This window comes from Tenrec ecaudatus, chromosome 16, assembly GCF_050624435.1.
Source record: "Tenrec ecaudatus isolate mTenEca1 chromosome 16, mTenEca1.hap1, whole genome shotgun sequence".
Taxonomy (NCBI): domain Eukaryota; kingdom Metazoa; phylum Chordata; class Mammalia; order Afrosoricida; family Tenrecidae; genus Tenrec; species Tenrec ecaudatus.
The window spans coordinates 78,063,301-78,082,021 of NC_134545.1; the positions used below are offsets into that span (position 1 = coordinate 78,063,301).

At 45.3% G+C, this 18,721-nt stretch overlaps 1 protein-coding gene across 2 annotated transcripts in view; it reads left to right on the plus strand.

Annotated features, from left to right (window-relative positions):
* The first annotated feature begins 673 nt into the window (after nt 1–673).
* The window catches only part of EXOC6 (exocyst complex component 6), a 155,157-nt gene continuing 137,109 nt past the window's right edge, over nt 674–18,721 (plus strand). For both annotated transcript variants that reach the window (XM_075534170.1, XM_075534169.1), the window contains exon 1: nt 674–794. In XM_075534170.1, the coding sequence (XP_075390285.1) occupies nt 694–794 (101 nt within the window). In that variant the 5' untranslated portion in view covers nt 674–693. The remainder of the gene's footprint in view (nt 795–18,721) is intronic.

The window sequence follows — 18,721 nt, forward strand, 5'->3', positions numbered from 1 at the left end:
TTTTTCGGGCGCCTGTCATTAATTCCTAAGTTGACTGGCCCGGGTGAACTTCCTGAGGGTGGGGACAGGAGCCCATCCACAGCAGGCCCTTCATGGGCACCTACTTCCTGGCTCATTCTTCAAATAAATCTTGTTACCACATACACTGGTGCTTTTTCTTGAGCGCACGTTTGCCAGTTCTCTGGCTCACCGCCCCCCACCCCACCCCACCCCGACCCCCCACATGGTGGTGAGGTGTCATCTGGTCCATCATCCACTGCCAGCGACCCCGGGTGACAGAGAACTACCCAGCAGGCTGCATTGTTCCACGCTCTCATGGCTTGCCTCTATATTCCTTGCGGGCGGTGGTTTTCTTGCCCACTACCCTCAAGCAGGGGGTCTGCCAGCGCGCGGCAGGGGGTCTGGCAGCAGACACCATCACATGGTCAAGCCCAAGGGGCCCCTTGCTAGAGGACGCCTAGGGGCCGGTCGGGGCGCCTGGCGGCGACCTCGGCCAGTGTCAGCGCCCAGCGCGGTCAGGACTGTGACCCTTCGCAGGTGGCGGCTCGGGCACGCCTCCGCGCGCCGTCCCCCGCGCGCCCCGCCCCGGCCACGCCCCGGCCACGCCCCCGCGCTCGCGACACGTCCCGCTCGCCCCCGCCGTCCGCGCGGCGCCGCGCCTCGCGCGCCCCGTCGCTGTCGCTTCCAGCCAAGATGGCGGAGAGCGCCGAGGCTCCGGGCGCCGTCCCGGAGCACGAGCGGATCTTGCAGGAGATCCAGAGCACCGACACCGCCTGCGTGGGGCCCACCCTCCGGTAACGCTCGCCTCCGCTCGGGCCGCCGGCCGCCCCCGCCCGCGCCCGCCCTCCTCCCGCATCCCTCCTCCCTCCTCCCTCCGCCCCCGGGCGGGGCGTCCGCCGCCCGCCGCGCTCCGGGCGGCCCGACAGGTGGTGCGCGCGGGGCGCTCCCCGGCCTGGGCGCCCCGGGCCGGGGCCGCTGTGAGCGGCGCACCTGTCGGCGCGGTGGCGGCGCGGCCAGGGTCCGCCGCGAGCGCTGTCACTGCGCCGGCGGTGGGTGTGGCTGTGGGGGCTCTCCCGGCCCGGGACCCCGGGAGCCCGGGGCGCCGCCCCACAGGGGCTCTCCGGGCCCGGGCTCCCCGGGACGCGCCTGGGGCCTGGCCCGGTCCGTGCCTGCAGCGGGGCGGCTGCGGTGGCCGGGCTGTCATCGCCACCCGGCGAGGGTTCCCCGGGCGCAGCCCCTTGGCAACCCTGGCGCGCGCGCGCGGGCCTGCGGCGGGCGTGGGAGAATTGACAGGGAGCGGAGCGGCCGGCTCCAGCAGCCCCCGCACGGCCGCGGGTGGGCGAGGAAGGAGCGTGGGCTGCGAGGGAGAGCCAGGGCTCACGGACTTGCTCCCCTGGGCCAGCCTTCCGAGGCCAGGACGCTTTCACTTATTCACGAAGGTTTCATGAATTTTGCATCCGTTTTCCGTTTATTTAAAAAAAAAAAAAAGAGCTCAACCTGTCCCCCTTAAGAACACGGTATTAGGCCGTCACTATTCCATGCCAGACTTAATACCTGCTGCCCTCACAGAGTTAGGCACCCTTCAAGAATAGACGCCAGGGGCTGGTCCAGTCCATTGGGAATGGATCCATGCGACCCTTATCTTGTACGTGGCTGTGAGGTTTCGGAACCGGATCGCCAGGCCTTTCTTCCAAGGTGGGCCTCCGGGTGGGTTACAACTGTCAGCCGCTCAGTTAGTACGCAGTGCTTACTCCGCAGCGCCACCCACGGAAGATAGCTCTGATCTTTAGCAGTGATGATGATCGATGACATGTATGATTCATTTAGTCAGGGCTATTGGGGCAGATTTTGTTCTGTTGTTTGGGTTTTCTTCAGCCTATGCGTCCACGAATAGTTTCTGGACCTGTGGGCGTAGTAGAGCAGTCCATCTTGCTCAGGTCCCCGTGCAAATTACCATGCCTTGGAGCCAGAGCTTCCAGGTGCTTGACTTGCCTCTATCCTGCCATGGTGGGCAAAACCATTGGACCTTTCTAGGTCTCATTTGCCTTATTTGTAGAACGAGGTGATGCCAAATAAGCCTGAGATAGTGGGAGCTTTGCCTGTTTGTACTGTTTCCAACACCAAGCATGTGTTTGGCATGTGATACATTTTCGTCATGAAATTCCTGCTAGGAAGCCAGAGTGTATTTCCTTAGTTTTCCAAAATACTTCTAGAAATTCTACATGGAAAAGAAGTGTTGTCCTACGGCATGGCGAGACTGTATCAGTACAGAATGTGGTACAGTTAGCCGAAAAGTTCATTTTTGAAAGTCTTATTGGTTGTGAAGGAAAGGCCTCATGCTGGAGAAACAAAATTAACACATCTGGAACAAGGTTTTGAAAGAAATTGAGACACTTTAGGAATACAGTCAATCTCTAGTTGTGGGTTCCGTATTTGGGAATTTACATACTAGCTAGAATTTATTTGTAACATCACAATGAAAACTGAACTGTCCTTTCATGGTCATGTGCAGAGTGATAATTTTTTTAAGTTACCTTAGACATACATTCCCAGCAGAGGTCAAGCAAAGCAGTGCTCTAAATCTTCTTGTTAACAAGTGCCCTTTACACTCTATTTATTGGCACATTGTTCTCAAATTTTTGTGCTTTCTGCTTTGGATTTTGCTGTTTATAATGGCCTCCAGGCAGGGTAACTGAAGTCTAAGTCCCGCCTAATGTTCTAAGCATACGAAGGCTATGATGGGCTTTATAGAAAAAAAATGTGCTAAGTATGTTACCAAACACTGCCATTGAGTTTATTTCAAAGCATAGTGCCCCTATGAGCTCTTGTGGCCTGCTGCAAGGTCGGTCCTTTGAACCCACCAGCTGTGGGAGAAGGAGGCTTTCTGTTCCTGTAAAGATTGACAGCCTTTGAAACCATGTGATAGATTGACTCTGTCCCATAGAGTTGCTGTGGGTAGCGTTCCCGATGAGTAGGGTCACTAGGCCAGCTAAGGAAGGGTAATTCGTTCAAGAGATGTAGTTCTGTCAGCAACAGTAACACACGTGAAACAAGATTTTGTTAATTTTGACAAAAAATGTTGCAGCCAGCACCTCACAGAAACCTAAAGTTGGGCCTCCCTCAGAGCAGTGGTTCATTATTTACTCTTCAGGGTTCAGGGTGACTTTCTAGACCGTGGCCGGTGTGAGGAATATAAATTGAGAGTGTCCTTCTGTTCTCTTTCGGCCGACAGTTGTCACCTGCTTACTTTGTGGAAAGCCATGCTTTCCTTTAGCGGACTCCAGTGAGTCATGCCTGCCATCTCATGTGTTCAGTCGCCGTCGAAGCGACCCAAAGCAGAGTAGGACTGCCCCAGAGGGTACCAAGGCTGTACCCTTTCCCAGAGCAAACTGCCGCAGCAAACCACCTGCCTTTCAGTTAGCAATGATCCTTAACCACCTCGTGTACAAGCAGTCGCTTTTCATACGTGCGTGAAAGGCACTCTGCTAGTCCTATCTGTTGAACAGTGATTAAGCTACCGCTGTTTCTCCCCTAAGTTTTGTTTAGTTTCATGGAGTCAAATCTAAGTATTACATTAAAAATAATCTCTTATTATGGAACATTTAAATGTGTGAAAGTGAAATGGGGTATTGGCCCACTGTGAACCCATTATCTAACTTCTGGGTAAGGTTGGATCTTTTCCTCTGCCCATTCTTCCTGGGTGATTTTAAAGCAGACCCCAGACATCAACTCTCCTGAAGTATTTGTGTTAACATTGTATTGTGGTTGCTATTTCCTAATCTTGTAGCTGGCTTGGTGGCCTATGGGTTAGGCATTGGCTTGCTAACCACAAGATCGGTAGTTTAAACCCACCAGCTGCCTAGCGGGTGAAAGATGAGCTGTCTGCTCTCCTACAGGTTTACAGCCCTGGACAGACTACGTAAGGGCGCTGTGAATGGAAACCCGCTCTGTGGCTGTGGGTGTGGCAGGCGAATATTACTCCCTCCTTCCTCCTGCCACTCCGGTGGCAGTCTTTTCCCATCTGATCTTTCATTTGTTTGTCAGATCTGACATGTTGGGGGACATGGGAGGGGTGTACATCATTGCACACACGTTCATTTTTCTTTTTCTCTCATTCCTCTTTTTAAGCTGCTTACTTCAAGATGATCAGTTCAAATCCCCCAGCCACTCTGCAAGCGCAAGATGAAACTATATGCTCCCATAAAGATTTGCAACTGTGCAAACCCTAAAGATAGGTCACTGTACGTTGGAATCGATTAGAAGGCAGTGTTTGCTTTTATGTTAATGTAAGAACTTACTAAGCAGTAATAGATTATAATTGCTATATAGTATTCTGTACCTTCACCATGTTACAGTTAAAATGACTGATACCCATTCCCTGAGTAATGGAGAAATTCAGGGTGCCTTCAACCCTCAGTGATTGCAGACAAAGCCATAATGAACATCATCGTCCATTTCCCCTCTGCGTTGTGGATGAGAATTTTTCTGGGACAGATCGTAGGAGCTGGGCGACTTTGTCTGTCTGTTGTGTCCCTACTGCCACACTAGAGGCCATCCTCTTTAACCTGGCTTATTGCACCGAGTTTGTCCTTCCTCCCTCCCTCCTTGCCCCATTTCCGTCCTCTCTCACCGTGCAGCCAGACTGGCCCTTGGGTTACACTAACCATGGTCTGCAATGGTCCGTAGGGGAACCAACATCTTCTCTCCCCTTTGGTTCAGAGTTTAAGTTCCTTTAAATGACTTTCAAAGTGTTTCATGAACCTATTCCTTCTTTTGCATTTGATGCTCTCATCATAATGATTTTTTTTCAGTTCCTTGAACACAGTTTTCTTTCAGCTCTAGTTTCACAGTACTGTTTCTTCTGCCTGTAACCAGTCACAAATATCAAAAACTACCTCTGGTCTGATCACTCTGGATCACAGAGTAAGGCTGACTTCTGGGAATTTATCCCTGGTTTTTATAACATCTGGGTCAATTACACCTGTCAATTGTCTTATAACAATTTATTGCTGCTGTTGTTGCTAGATACCATTAAGTTGGTTCTGACTCAAACCCCCCCATATGCACAACCGAGGGAAACCCTGCCTTGTCACATGACCCCACCCCATCCTCATCATTGTAGCTGCACTTCAGCCCATTGTAAAGCTACGATGTCAGCTCATCTCGCGGATCTTTCTCTTGTTCGCGAATCCTCTCCTTACCAAACATGATGTCCTTCTCCAGGCAGTGATCCCTCTAGATAACATGTCCTAATTAACATGAAGCGAGAGTCTTGCCTTCCTCCTTTCTAAGGAGCGTTCTTGGCTGTACTTCTTCCACGACAGAAGCTTTATTCTTCTGGCAGACGATGGTCCTTGCAATATGTTTTGCCAACTCTATAATTCAGGCCCACCTTAGTCCTCAAAATGACATTTTTAATCTTTAACATTTAAAAGAGTTCTTTTTGCAGCAGTTTTGCCCAGGGCAGTATGTTGATTTATTTCCCAATGGCTGCTTCTATGTGCCTGGGAGCCCCGGGGGCATAGTGGTTACAAGTTGGGATGCTATCCACAGGGTCATGAGTTTGAAATCACCAGTGGCTCCTTGAGAGAAGGACGGGCCTTTCTACTCAGGAACAGTTCCAGTGTCGGAAACTCAAAGGGGGCAGTTCTACCCTTTCCCATAGGATCACTATGAGTCGGCATCAACTCGATGGCAGAGAGCTTTTTGGTGTGGCTTCTATGGGCACTGATGGTAGAGTTAAGTAAAGTGAAATCCTTGACAACTTCAGTCTTTTCTCCATGTATCATGATGCTCTCTCTTGGTCCAGTTGTGGGGATACGGAGTTGTAATCTGTATTGAAGACTTCAGTCTTTAATCTGTCAGTAACTGCTTCGAGTCCATTTTGGTTTTAGTAAATACACTTGTGTCATTTGCAGGCTATTAAACGGCCTCTTCCGATTCTGATAACATGTTTTATTCATCTTGGATTATTTGTTTAAGATACAGATTGAATATATATGGTTAAAAGTTACAAACCCGATGCATGTCTTTCCTGATTTTAAATCATTCAGTATCCTCTTGTTTGGTTTGTACAGGTTCCACGTGAGCACAATGAAGTGTTCTGGAATTCCCATTCTTCCCAATATTATCTATAATTTATTAAGATCCATAAATTTGCATGCCTTTGCATAGTCAGTAAATTCCAAGTAAATATCTTCCTGGTATTTTGTGCTTTCAGTGAAGATCCAATGATGTACTCCATTCCACTTCCTCTTCTGAATAGTGTGAATATGGAAATTGTTGAACAGTATCATTCATGTATTAAAATTTTGCAGAACATACTATAAGAATGACTTTATCCATTAATCAAAGGGAGACTGCCAGAAACTCAATCCTGATTCAGAAGACGATGAGAAAGGGATGTCATTGCGGATGTCAGGTGGATCTTGGCTGAAGGCAGAGAATATCAGGAAGATGCTTATGCATGTTTTGTCAAGTATGGGAAGGCATTCAACAATAGGAATCATAAAAATTTAGGGATAACATGAAAAGTAGGCATTCTAGAACACTTAATTGTTTCTGCATAACTTGTACATGGATCAAGAGGCAGTCATTTGAAAAGATTGAGCAATTGTGGCATACAATTGGCAAAGGTATGCAGCAGGTATCCTTTCACCTTGCTCATTCAGTCTGTGTCCTATGCAAATACTGTGACAAACTATATGAAGAATTCAGCATCAGGATTGAAGGAAGACTCATTAATAACCTGCTATGTGCAACTGATTTACTCTGCTTGCTGGGAAAAAAAGATGATTGAAGCACTTAAAGGTGAAGGTCAAAGGTCACAGTGTGCAATATGGGTTACATCTGAACATAAAACAGAAACTGTCGGTCCAGTTGTGAGGATTTTTGTTTTCTTCACCTTGAGTTGTAATCCACACTGAAGGATGTCGTCTTTGATCTGCATCAGTAACTGCTTATTGTCTGGTCTGGTGACCAAAATCATGATAAACGTTGAAGAAATTGAAGTTGTCTAGGATTTCATTCTCATTGGATCCCCAGTCAATACCCACGGCAGCAGCAGCCAAGAGTTCAAGGGCTGCCTTGCCCCTGGAGAAGGACCGCATGCTTGGTACAGTAGAGGGCAGAGGGAAAGAGGCAGGACTGACAGTGGCTGCAACAATGGGCTACAATATAGCAACCGCTGTGAGGATGGCAAGGACCAGGCCGGGCTTTGCTCTGTGGAACGTACGTACGTGGGTTAGGGTGCGGTGAGTCAGAACGGACTAGATGGCACCGAACAACGTTTGGGTTAGGAAAATCTGCTGCCAACAAAATGAACGTTGTAGTCATTTTATTACGGTTTAGCGTGCAGTTTGTAAAACAGCAAAGGAGTTGTTTTAGAGTGGCTGCCGTTGTCTTAATGCGAGGGCACTCGCCTTGCTTCCTCCCTGCAGGTCTCAAATCCACTCTCCTTCTTTCCTGCCCCCTTTTGCCTTTTGGACTTTGTTTGGGGGCAAGTTCTGAGGAATAGGCTCCTCACTAGTACTCTTGTTCCCTTTCTAGGCTTGTCTCTGGCTTGGCAGCCAAGTGCCTCCTGGGGTGAGTTCCATTCCGAGTTTGAGGAGTGTCTCCGGGCCCCAGCCTCGAGATTCGACTGTGATGTTCATCGTGTTCTGCATTTTTCTCCTGTTCTGCTCAGGACCGTCCGTCGTCCTGCTCGAGCACTGGGTAGCGATACCCTGGTACCATCTAGTTCTTCTGAACTCGGGGTCACGGAGGCGATGGTTTGCATCGTCCCTTCGACCTTTGGACATCGTTTTTCTTGAGTTTTAACAGTTTTCTTCATCCTTATTTTCTTCAGATGAGGGAGGAAGAAATAGTTGCATCTTAGATGGCTACTCATTAGCTTTTCAGACCCTAGTGGCTGCTTATCACATCGGATGTAGAACTTTGTCATCATGAACTATGATACAACCCCATCCCCAAGACTGTGGTCCTAAACCCTAAACCCAGTGGCTCAGTCCCATCATTTTCTTAAGTTGTTTGGTTATGGCTAAGAAAGTTTCATAACTCTGCCACCTGTATGCTGTCCTATATGCATGGATATATTTACTCACCCACTGCCAGCAAGTTGATTCTGACTAACAGTAACCCTGTACAGGACAGAATTGAACTGCCCCTTTGGGTTTCCAAGACTATAAATCATTATGGAAGCAGAGCCTCTTGTTTCGCCCTCAAAGCAGCTGGTGGGTGAATTGTCAGTTAAGATGATAGTGGCTACCCGACAGCACCACCAGGGTTCCATTTGCATGCACTGTGAGAGCGAAAAGGCTTTCTGGACTAATAACTGCATACACCCACGGATTCTTGGTAAGACTTACAGCATTGTTCCTAGAGCCTCCCCCACGGGTATGGGGTTGTAAGAGTCAGAGCAATATATAAACTCACTGATTCAGATATCAAAGTCTTGATCTCAGTAGGCTTGACTGATTTGAGATCAAAATAGACAAACAAACAAGACTTAAAAAAACCAGATTTTTAAATCCATCTCTCACACAAGGGAGATCTGCTATCTATCTGTAAACCAAAGCAAACCTACTGCTGCTCTTCAGGTGATTCCAACCGATAATGACCATACAGGACTGAGTGGGACTGCTCCATCGGATTTCCGAGGTTGTAAATCTCTGTAGATGCAAAATGTCTTTCCTCCCCTGCATAGTGACTGCTGGTTTCGAACTGCTGAACTTATGGTTGGCAACCTAATGCTTAACCCACCGTGCTACCAGTCTTCTTTGGCATCATCTATGTATAAATAGTCCAGCATGAACATAAGCCTGTTACCTTCCAAACAAACAAACAAAACCCACAACAGACTTTTCTTCCTCTTTCCCACCATTTCCTGGTTACTAGTAATAATCTTTGGTTTCTGTACATTGCTTATTTCAGATAAGGGGCTCGTAAAGTGTTTGTGCGTTGGCAACCGATTTATGTTGCTGCGCCCTGCATCAGAACGTCAGTTCTGCTTACTGCTGCATAATACTCCATTGTTCGGGGCGACTGCCTCTTGTCTCTGTTCTTCTGTTCATGGATGGTGGTTCACTGGTTTTCCCCGTGTGGTCTTAGGAGCAGGGCTGCAGGGAACCTGGGTGCTATTTCCTGTTGGTGTTCCTGCGTTCCCATTTGCTAAGGATGTGTCGGGGATTGGGATGCTGGGTGCTGTCGTAATTCTAGGTTCAGGTTTTTGAAAAACTGGCCAATCCTTCTTCACAGTGACTAACATTTTGCCTGCCCACCAGAAGTGGTTGAAGTTTCCAGTTTCTCTGCAGTCTTGTTTTAGCTTTTTCGATCATTGCCATTCTCCTTGGGGCAAAGCGATATAGATCATTATGGTTCTGATGTGCACCTTTCTAATGGCTAATGATGGTGAGTAGTTTTTCATGTGCTTGTGGGCCATTTGAATATCCTCTTTGGTGAATTGTCTTTTCAAATCCTTTGCCCATATGCTGGTTGGCTTGTTGGTTATTTAATAGAAGGGTTTAGTTTTGAAATGGGGTTAATTTTCCAGATGTGGAGAGCCCTTTCAGTTTACATTTGTTGTTGTTACCCTTTCTGTTGCATTCTAGTTAGATTTTCTGTGTGCATTATTTGTATTTTGAAATCACTTAGCTTTTACTTGTGGCCAATACATGGTTAGCTTCTTAGTTTTTCATGTACTCCTAAAAGAAAGTGTTCTTTTTACTGGGCTTCAGAGGCTTGTACAACTGTACAACACGCCCCCCCCACACACACACATCCACATCTTATTGGTTAACTTGACTATGTGTAGCCTTTTTCAAATGTATATATATAACCCTTTTTGGATTATGAAAGATGTATTATAAAATGATTTTAAAAAAGAAAGATGTATTAAATTCCCTTTAGTGTTTTCCTTTTCCTTCATTTCCTGTAGTGTCCGTTTTGTGAAAGCTTAATGCTGAATTATTATATCCCTAAATATTAACACTAGGTTATATCTTTATTTTGAATTATACTTTTCAGCATGATAAAGTACACAAATCAGAAGTGTTATACTGAGACACAAATCCTTTGGAGAATTCTTAATGGAAGGTTATTACTCCTGGAAAAAAAGGAGCACTAGTGGTGCAGTGGGTAAAGCCCTCACTATTAACCTGAAGGTTGAGGAGTAGAACCGGCCAGGTGATCGCTGAGGGCAAGTTAAGGCAGTTTGCGCCCATAAAGGCTGACACCTGTGGAAAGCCTACGAGGCAGTTCTACTCTGTTTCTATAGGGTTTCTGTGAATCAGCATCAACTCCATGGCTAATGTCAATGTTGTTGGTGGCGTCAAGTCAATTCCAACTTACATGACCTTACGTTCAACAGAACAAAATGCCGCCCGACCTTGAGCCATCCTTACACTCATTGCTGTTTGGCAGCCACCCTGCTCATCTGGCTCACTGAGGGTCTTCCTCCTTTTTGCTGATGTACGGCAAAAAAGATGTCTTTTTTCAGGGACTGGTCTCCTAATAATATGTCTTATGTCAGTGAGACAAAGTTTTGCCATCTTGGGAGCATGCTGGCTGTATTTCTTCTAAGTCTGCTTTGTTTGTTCTTCTGGCAGTCCATGGTACTGTCAGTATTCATCACCAGCACCATGATTCAAATATGACAGCTCCTCTTCAGTCTTCTTTATTTCACATGCATCTGAGGCCATTGGAAACGCCATGGCTCGGCGGGTCAGGCGCACCGCCGTCCTCAGAGTGCCGTCTTTGCTTTGCAACACATTTGAGGTCAGGTGCAGCAGGGTTGTCTAACGCAACGTGTCGTTTGATTTTTTTTGAGTGTTGGTTGTGGATTTAAGCAAGATGAAATCCCTGAAAACGTCGATCTTTCTCCGTTTATCGTGATGCTGTGTATTGGTTCAGTTGTGAGGGTTTTTTTCTTCCCTTTACATTGAGTTGTAATGTATACTGAAGGCTGCAGGCCTTAATCTTCATCAACAAATACTTCAAGTCCTCTTTGCTTTCAGCAACAAGGTTGTGTCATTTCCATATCGTAAGTTTTAATGAGACTTCTTTCAGTCCTGATGCCATGTTCTTCAGTAACCCCGTTTCTGAGCTTGTTTGGTCAGCACACAGATTGAACAAGTATGCTGAAGGTATACGGCCTTGAAACACACCTTTCCTCATTTAAATATATATAGTATTCCCTGGTTCTGTTCAACTGACTGCCTCTTGGTCCATGTACAAATGCTACATGGGTAGAATGCTGGAACTCTCTCTCTCCTTTTCAGTGTTATTCATGCTTGGTTTTAATCCATATACCTTATGTACTCGTGTATAAGCCGAGTTTTCCAGCACATTTTCAATGCAGTTTTTGTGGTAAATTGGGTGCCTCAGCTGATTCAGGTCGGCTTATATTCGGGTCTATACGATAGGTGCATGTCTCTGTAGTCAAAACCGCACAAGTAAACATCGTGCTGGCATTCTCTGCTTTCAACAAAGAGCTATCTGACATCAGCAATGGTCTCTCTTGTGTGCCAAATCCTCTTCTGAGTCTGGCTTAAATTACTAGCATCTCCTTGTGGATACAGTGCTACAATCACTTTTGAATTATCGTCAGCAAAATTTTACTTGCATGTAATATTAGTGATATTGTTCAATAATTTTGCGCATTCTGTTGGGTCACCTTTCTTTAGAATGCATACACCTGGTTTCTTGGCATTGATGAGTGAGAGCTTCTAGTCCTTCTTTAGCTTGGTGGGACATTTTATTTGCTATTCCATCAATTCCTAGCTTTGTTTTTTGCTGATGCCTTCAGTGCAGCTTAGACTTCTCTGGTATCATTGGTTCTTGATCATACGCTACTCCTTGAAATGGTTGAATGCTAAACAGTTCTTTTCAGTGCATGACTCTGTGTATTCCTTGCATTGCTTCTCAATGCTTCCTGCATCATTCAATATTTTGCCCATGGGTCCTTCAATATGAAAACTTGAGGCATGAAATTTTTTTCAATTCTCTCAGCTAGAGATAAGCTGAGCATGTGTATGGCAATCAGTGTGATTTACCCCTGGAAAAGACCTTGGTAGGGCACATAGTTCATCTCATAAGCTATTAGAAAAAAAATCATGATGTTGACGTTTGATGTTTTTATGTGGTTTCTAAAGGCGTCTTGGAAAACAGCCCACACTTATGAACCTTAATCTACTTATTTTAGATGATTTTTAAGTTCATATTTTAGCAATTCAATTTGTTATTCTAAAGGTCAGTTAAAATGAAATAAATTAGGTGTTTCCATTTCTCTTTTTTCTTCTTTTGCATTTTACCAAGTAGGACAAAAGTCAACAGGAAGAGGTATCTCCTTGATCCAGAGGGTAAAAACAGGAAGAAGGACGTCCGTACAAATCTGTGTTAACTGCTGGTCAGTTCAGGCTTCGCCTTAGAGGATGGTCATGAACCATCATCAGTGGCTGTTTTGATATCCAGAATGGCAGAGAGTAGTTAATATCAGTAGGACAGAATGTTGACCCCAGATACAGGAAGTAATATTAACTGAAACGGGGCACTCGGTTCTCTGCTATGCATGGACAGGATGCTTTTAGTGAGAACACATCACAGAAATTGCACATAGGGGACAACAAAGAGCAACAAGCTAAGTGGACTGCAACTTCAGAAACATAGGGGAAAAAAGCTTTTATTTTTTGCTTTTCAGTCAGGTCATATGATCATTTTAATATATGATTTTAACTTCTTTCTTTAAAAATCATTTTATGGAGGGCTCTTACAGCTCTTATAACAATCTATGCATCAATTGTAACAAGCACATGTGTACATATGTTGCCATCATTATTTTTAGACATTTACTTGCTACTGAGCCAAAATCAGTGTGTGTCAATGCTGCCATTTGAAGATTGTTTAATGGGATGTCTTCAGTTGAATTCGACAAAGCACCTGGGAATTATTTTAGAAAGCAATTTAAGAGTATGTGTAGCAAACAAATGAAATATTCCAGGGGGAAATATGCAGAGGGTGGATATTTTATGTGCAAATTTCTTTCTGTGAGAAAAGAGATTAGACTCTGTGTTTATAATTTTTTCCCCTCTTTTGGTTGCTAGAAACTCCCAATTGCTCTCGAGCTATAGAATAACAACTTAATTGGGACACCCAATAGCAGTATCATAAGTTTTTTACATTATTGTGAATTCTTTATATACCAGCATAGTATACAGGCCTTAAAAAAATTTGCTGCAAAGTGGAATTAAAAGAGAACGGTATTTTTCCATGAACTTTTTGAATCCTCTCTATATTATATAAATTTTGGGAAAAATAAAAGGGTTGTGTGAAAACTAAATGATCCTACATGCACAAAAACAAGACAGAGCAAAACCAAGCAACAATATACAACAGAACAACAACAACAAACCACTGACAAAGAACAATACAAAGCACAACAAGAAAGAAAAGCTCGTAGTTAGTTCAAGGATCATGTGTTGCCTTTAGGAGTGTTTTCCAGTCCAGTCTGTTGGGGCACCACGTCTTGTCCCCAAAGTCCACCTTCAGCATTCCCTGGGGACCTTGCCGCTCTGTTCCCTTGCTGTTCCGCTGCACTCCCCCAAATGCTTTGCCTCAGGTTGGGCGCAATTCCCACACTGTGTCTCTGGTGCTGTCCACCACAGGGCTATGGGTCAGTGAGGGACGTCATGTCTCAGTGGGGCTGGCCATGTCTATTATGTCTATTATTTTTATGTCTATTATTCTAAAGACCTGGTTGACATTCTGTTTTCCTCGAGAGTCTATTTGCATATTCTTTGCCTTCAGACAGACTGGAAGAGATCCATATTTGTACACATTCCCCAAAAAAGTGACCCAACAAAATGCACAAGTTATAGAACAGTATCACTGACATCACATGCAAGTAGAATTTTGCCGAAGATCATCCAACAGCAGTTACAGCAGTACATTGACAGGGAGTTGTCAGAGCTCAGCCCAGATTCAGAAGAGGACGTGGAACAAGGGATATCATGGCTGATGTTAGATGGATCTTGGCTGAAAGCAGAGAATACCAGAAAGATGCTTACTTACGTTTTATTGACTCTGCATTTGACTGCATGGATCAAAATAGATTATGGATAGCCTTTAGAAGCATGAAAATTCTATAACATTTGGAACCTGTACAAGGACCAAGAGGCAGTCATTCAAACAGAACACGACAATATTGCATGGTTTAAAGGCAGGAAAGGTGGCCATTAGGGTTAAATCTTCTCACCATATCTATTCAATATGTATGCTGAATTATATGAAGAAGAATGTAGCATCAGGATTGGAAGAAGGAATTGCAGAATTGCATCTCCAGCCACTGTTCAAATAAAGGTTACGAACCACTGCTGTATGAGTTACCTTGCAATAGAGCTTCTAAGACTTACAGCATGATTCCTGATGTAAGGCTTCGAACTAACAGTTCAGTATGGGCAGCTTAAACGAGGGTAGCATCTGCACTGCATGGCAACGAAATCTCTTGTGTGGCTGTTAGTCTTCCTCCAATCCTGATGCTGTATTATAGTCCAGTGTCTCAGATTTTTACTCAACATATAGCTTGAAAAAGAGTGGTGAAAATATACAACCCTGACACACTCCTTGCCAGATTTTAAACCATACAGTAGTCCCATATTCTGTTTGTCTGACTGCCTCTTGGTCCAGGTGCTTAGTCCGCATGAACATAATTAATTGTTCTGGAATTCCCATTCTTTTTCATGACATCCACAGTTTGTTATGATCCACACAGTCTAATGTCTGCATACTCAATAAAACAACTAAGGCTAGGTGCATGAGCGTTTCCAGTGATTCATCGGCTTGTTGAAGCATTTTAATTGAAATTGAGTCAATTCTTGGAGCCTTGTTTTTCGATAATGCCTTCAGCTATAGCTTGGAATCCTTCCTTCACTGCTACCAGTTCTTGATCTTGTCCTATCTCTTGACATGGTTGAGCATCCGTGAGTTCTTTCTGGTACCGTGACTGTGTACCCATCTATCATCTTTTGATGTTTCCTGCCTAGTTCAGTGTTTCCCCCATCGAATCCTTCAAGAGGAGAACGCAGGGTGTGATTTTTCCTTCAATTCATTATTTGAGAAATGCAGAGCATGTTCTTTTCTTTTGATTTCTTAACTCAAGGTATTTGCACTTCTCATTATAATACTTCGCTTGTTGTCTTCAACTGCCCCTTGAGCTTTTCTGTTCGGCTCTTTCACTTCACTGCTTCCGTTTGCTTTTGCTACGGAAGAGCAAGCTTCATCGTCTCATTTGATATTCACTTTGCTCTTCATTTCTTTCTTGCCTTTTTAATGACCTTTGCTTTCTTCATATATGATGTTCTCGATGTCATCCTACAGCTTATAAGGTCTTCTGTCATTAGTGTTCAAAGCATCTCATCTTTTGAGATGTTTTCGAAATTCAGGAGGGATACACTTAAAAGTCGTAGTTTGCCTTGTTTTCATCATTTTCTTCTATTTCAACCTGAACTTCCAAACTCGGAACTCACTACCACGGAGTCAGTTCTGACTCCTAGCAACCCTATAGGACAGGGTAGAACTGCCTCTGTGGGGTTTCGAGTCTATAACGTTATACAGGATAGAAGCCTTTCATTCTCTTTTGGAGTGGCTGGTGGTCTTGAACTACTGACCTTGCAGTTAGCAGCCCAGTGTATAACTAGCCTGCCAAGAGGGTTCCTCTCAAACTCAACTTACATAGGAGTGATTGATTGCCTGTTTCCCGGGCACCCTTGGCCTCATTTTGAGCTGTTCCACAGTTAGCCCCTGGCTACTATTGGAATTCTCAGTAGGCTTTTCCCGCAGAAGTGGTCCATTTGATTTCTGGCATTCTATCTGACATAGTTCATGTATATAGTTGTCTTTTCTGTTGAAAAAGGTATTTGCAATGACGAAGATGTTGGTCTTCCAAATTCTGTCATGTCCTCCCAGCTGCCTTTCTATCCCCATGGTAGTATTTTCCAACTACTGCTCATTTCTTCCTTTTTGTTTCCAACTTTCGCATTCCAGTCACCAATAAGTATGGGCGCATCTTGATGGCATGATGATCCATTGCATGGTGAAGACGTTGGTAGACTGATTTCCTCACCATCAGCCTGAGTGGGCTTGCTACATACATTTGATGAACAGTTGCATTGACTAGGCTTCCTTGTGAGTGGATAGACATCATGCCATCACAGACAGCACTGTCTTCCAAGGTAGATCTGAACCTGTTCTTTCGGATGGTGCATGCTATTTAATTCCTCTTGAATTTGTCAGTCTCCATATAGTAAACCATATGATTGCCCTACTCAAAATGTCCAGTCCCAGTCCACTTCAGCTCACTCACGCAAGGATAGTGACCTTCTTGAGTTCCATTTCATTTTTGATGCTGCTGTTCCTCCCTCCCCTCCCCTCCCCTTAGAAGAACCCAGTCCCCACCACTGCCCAATAGGGATAGGCCAATACTCCTCCAAGCCAGGCTGTCCAAGCCGTATCCTCCTCTTCAGCCCTGGGTTGTTTTCCTCTCCTGCCTTCACTGTGTTTCCAGGATGGGTGTCTATCGCTCAACCCCTAATGATCCCAAAACACCCTTCATGGCTTTGTTGGGGACAGGGGTCTTTCGGTCTTGTGGATGGGAGGGCCTGGGTGATGCAGGAGTACATGCTGCTCACTGGGTTCCCCCCATCAGTCCCTCATGGGGCTGTCCTTCCCTCCTATGCCCCCATGTTCCCATGAGAACTGATAAATCAGTTTCTTTGGGGTCCGGTCTGGTCTCTGTCCTTGACTTTAAATTGTAGCTGCTGCTGGCTGCTCACCAGCTGATCCCACCCACTCAGGTTGCTCCTCTCTTCCACCTGTGCCTGCCCAAGCAGGGGCATCAAGAAACTATAAAGGGCTGTATAGGTGCCAAGCAGACATGGCCATCTGGGGGCCCTGGGTATCTCAGTATCCCACCTCAGGGTTCAGCCTTCCTGTTCCTGCTGGGTCCAGTTCCTGGGGTCCTGCTTCCTCCCCAGCTCAAAGAGTAGCCCCCTTTTAGGACAACAGGCTGCCAATGGCCTGGCCTTCCTCTGTGGGTACCCAGAACCCACCAGGCAGCCCTCCTTCCTCCTCCTCTCCATTCTGCCCAGAACCGTGTCTTGGGGAGCTGGCAGCCCCCGTCTCCCTAGCAGTGAACTACTGTCTGAGCAGCCTGGACCACCTTTCTTTGTGTCCCAGGGGTCATAGATCAGTGACCCCGTGCGGACCTTGGTGTGCATGACTGCTAGACTTACATCTGTATCAGTGCGCATAACAGCACAGCAGACTTTTACTACTGTCGAAAACGCACAACAATGCATAGTCAATAAGCGAGGAGACGGCATAAGCAAGCCCACCAGCCCCTCTGTGGGAGAAAGAGAAGCTGTCTGTCCCACCTGGGCGTCTAGTCAGAGAGCCTCGTGTAGGGTTCCCGTGCGCCGGATGGACTCGATGGCAGTGTCTGTCACCCCCCCACCCCCAGGTGTAAGATACCTGCTCTTAATGTATTTGTTGTAAATCCACTGATGCTCAGATTTTCTTTAGTAAAATCCTTATTATATGTGTTTCAGCATTGGAATGCCTACTGTATGTCAGACACTTGTAATACATAAAAGTGTGTACTTTGGAAGATTGCCCCTGCTTATGCATAGGAGCCTGAGATTGCTAGAGAATTTCTAACGTATATGGTTCCGTTCTACTTTTTTCAACCCTTTCAATGGCGCACTGGTTAAGTGCTCAGCTGCTAATCACCGGGTGAGTGGTTTGAAACCACCAGCCACTCCATGGGAGAACAATGTGCTAGTTTGCTTCCAGGTTTACAGATTGATAGTTTGTCCTATAGGTCCCTATGCGTTGAAATGGACTCGGTAGCAAACATTTTTAATTAAAGCATTGAACAATAGGATAAAGCTTATTTTTAAAGGGAGGAAGGAGTCTTCCTCTTGGCTTTGTAGGTATTTAGTTGCTAAGTAGGTTGAGTATAAAAGTCACACAATTGGAAGTGGTGCTCAGAGGCAAAATTTTGGATTTTTCAGAAATTAACTTTTGGTGTAGGGTGCCCTCTAGTGGACCTATGCACTGAGAGCTGGGTCCTTTCTTGGCACAGTGTTTGGGAATTGAAGACAGAAAGAGAAGACGTCTCTATTTTTCAAGGAAGTAGGAGATAGAAAAGACACTACGTAATTTTAAAACAAGTTTAATGCTTCCTACAAATATATAAAAATAGTCTATTGTATGAGAAGACTTCAAAAAGTTCATGGAAAAAAACTATTACCTTTTAATTCCTTTTTCCCACAAACTTTGGGACGTTCCCTGATAGACTGTATAGTACATATGTGGGTAATTAAAAAACAAGCATTGCCAAAGCATCATCAAAACTTTTATTAAACAAAAATATAAAAATAGGAACTTACTGTTTCCTGACATCCCCTCCATGTAGGGCTCTGGAGGCGATCTTTTCATCTCTCTAACCCAGTGGTTCTCCACCTTCCTCATGCTGCCACCCTTTCATACAGTTCCTCATGTGGTACTTCATCACTGTAATTTCACTACTGTTATGAATCGGGCGACCCCTGTGAAAGGGTCATTCGACCCCTCAAAGGGGTCGCAACCCACAGGTTGTGAAGCAGTGCTCTAACTCTTTCCAAAGACTTCTGCACCCTTCAATTTCCACCACGTGAAACAGCAGTTCTGA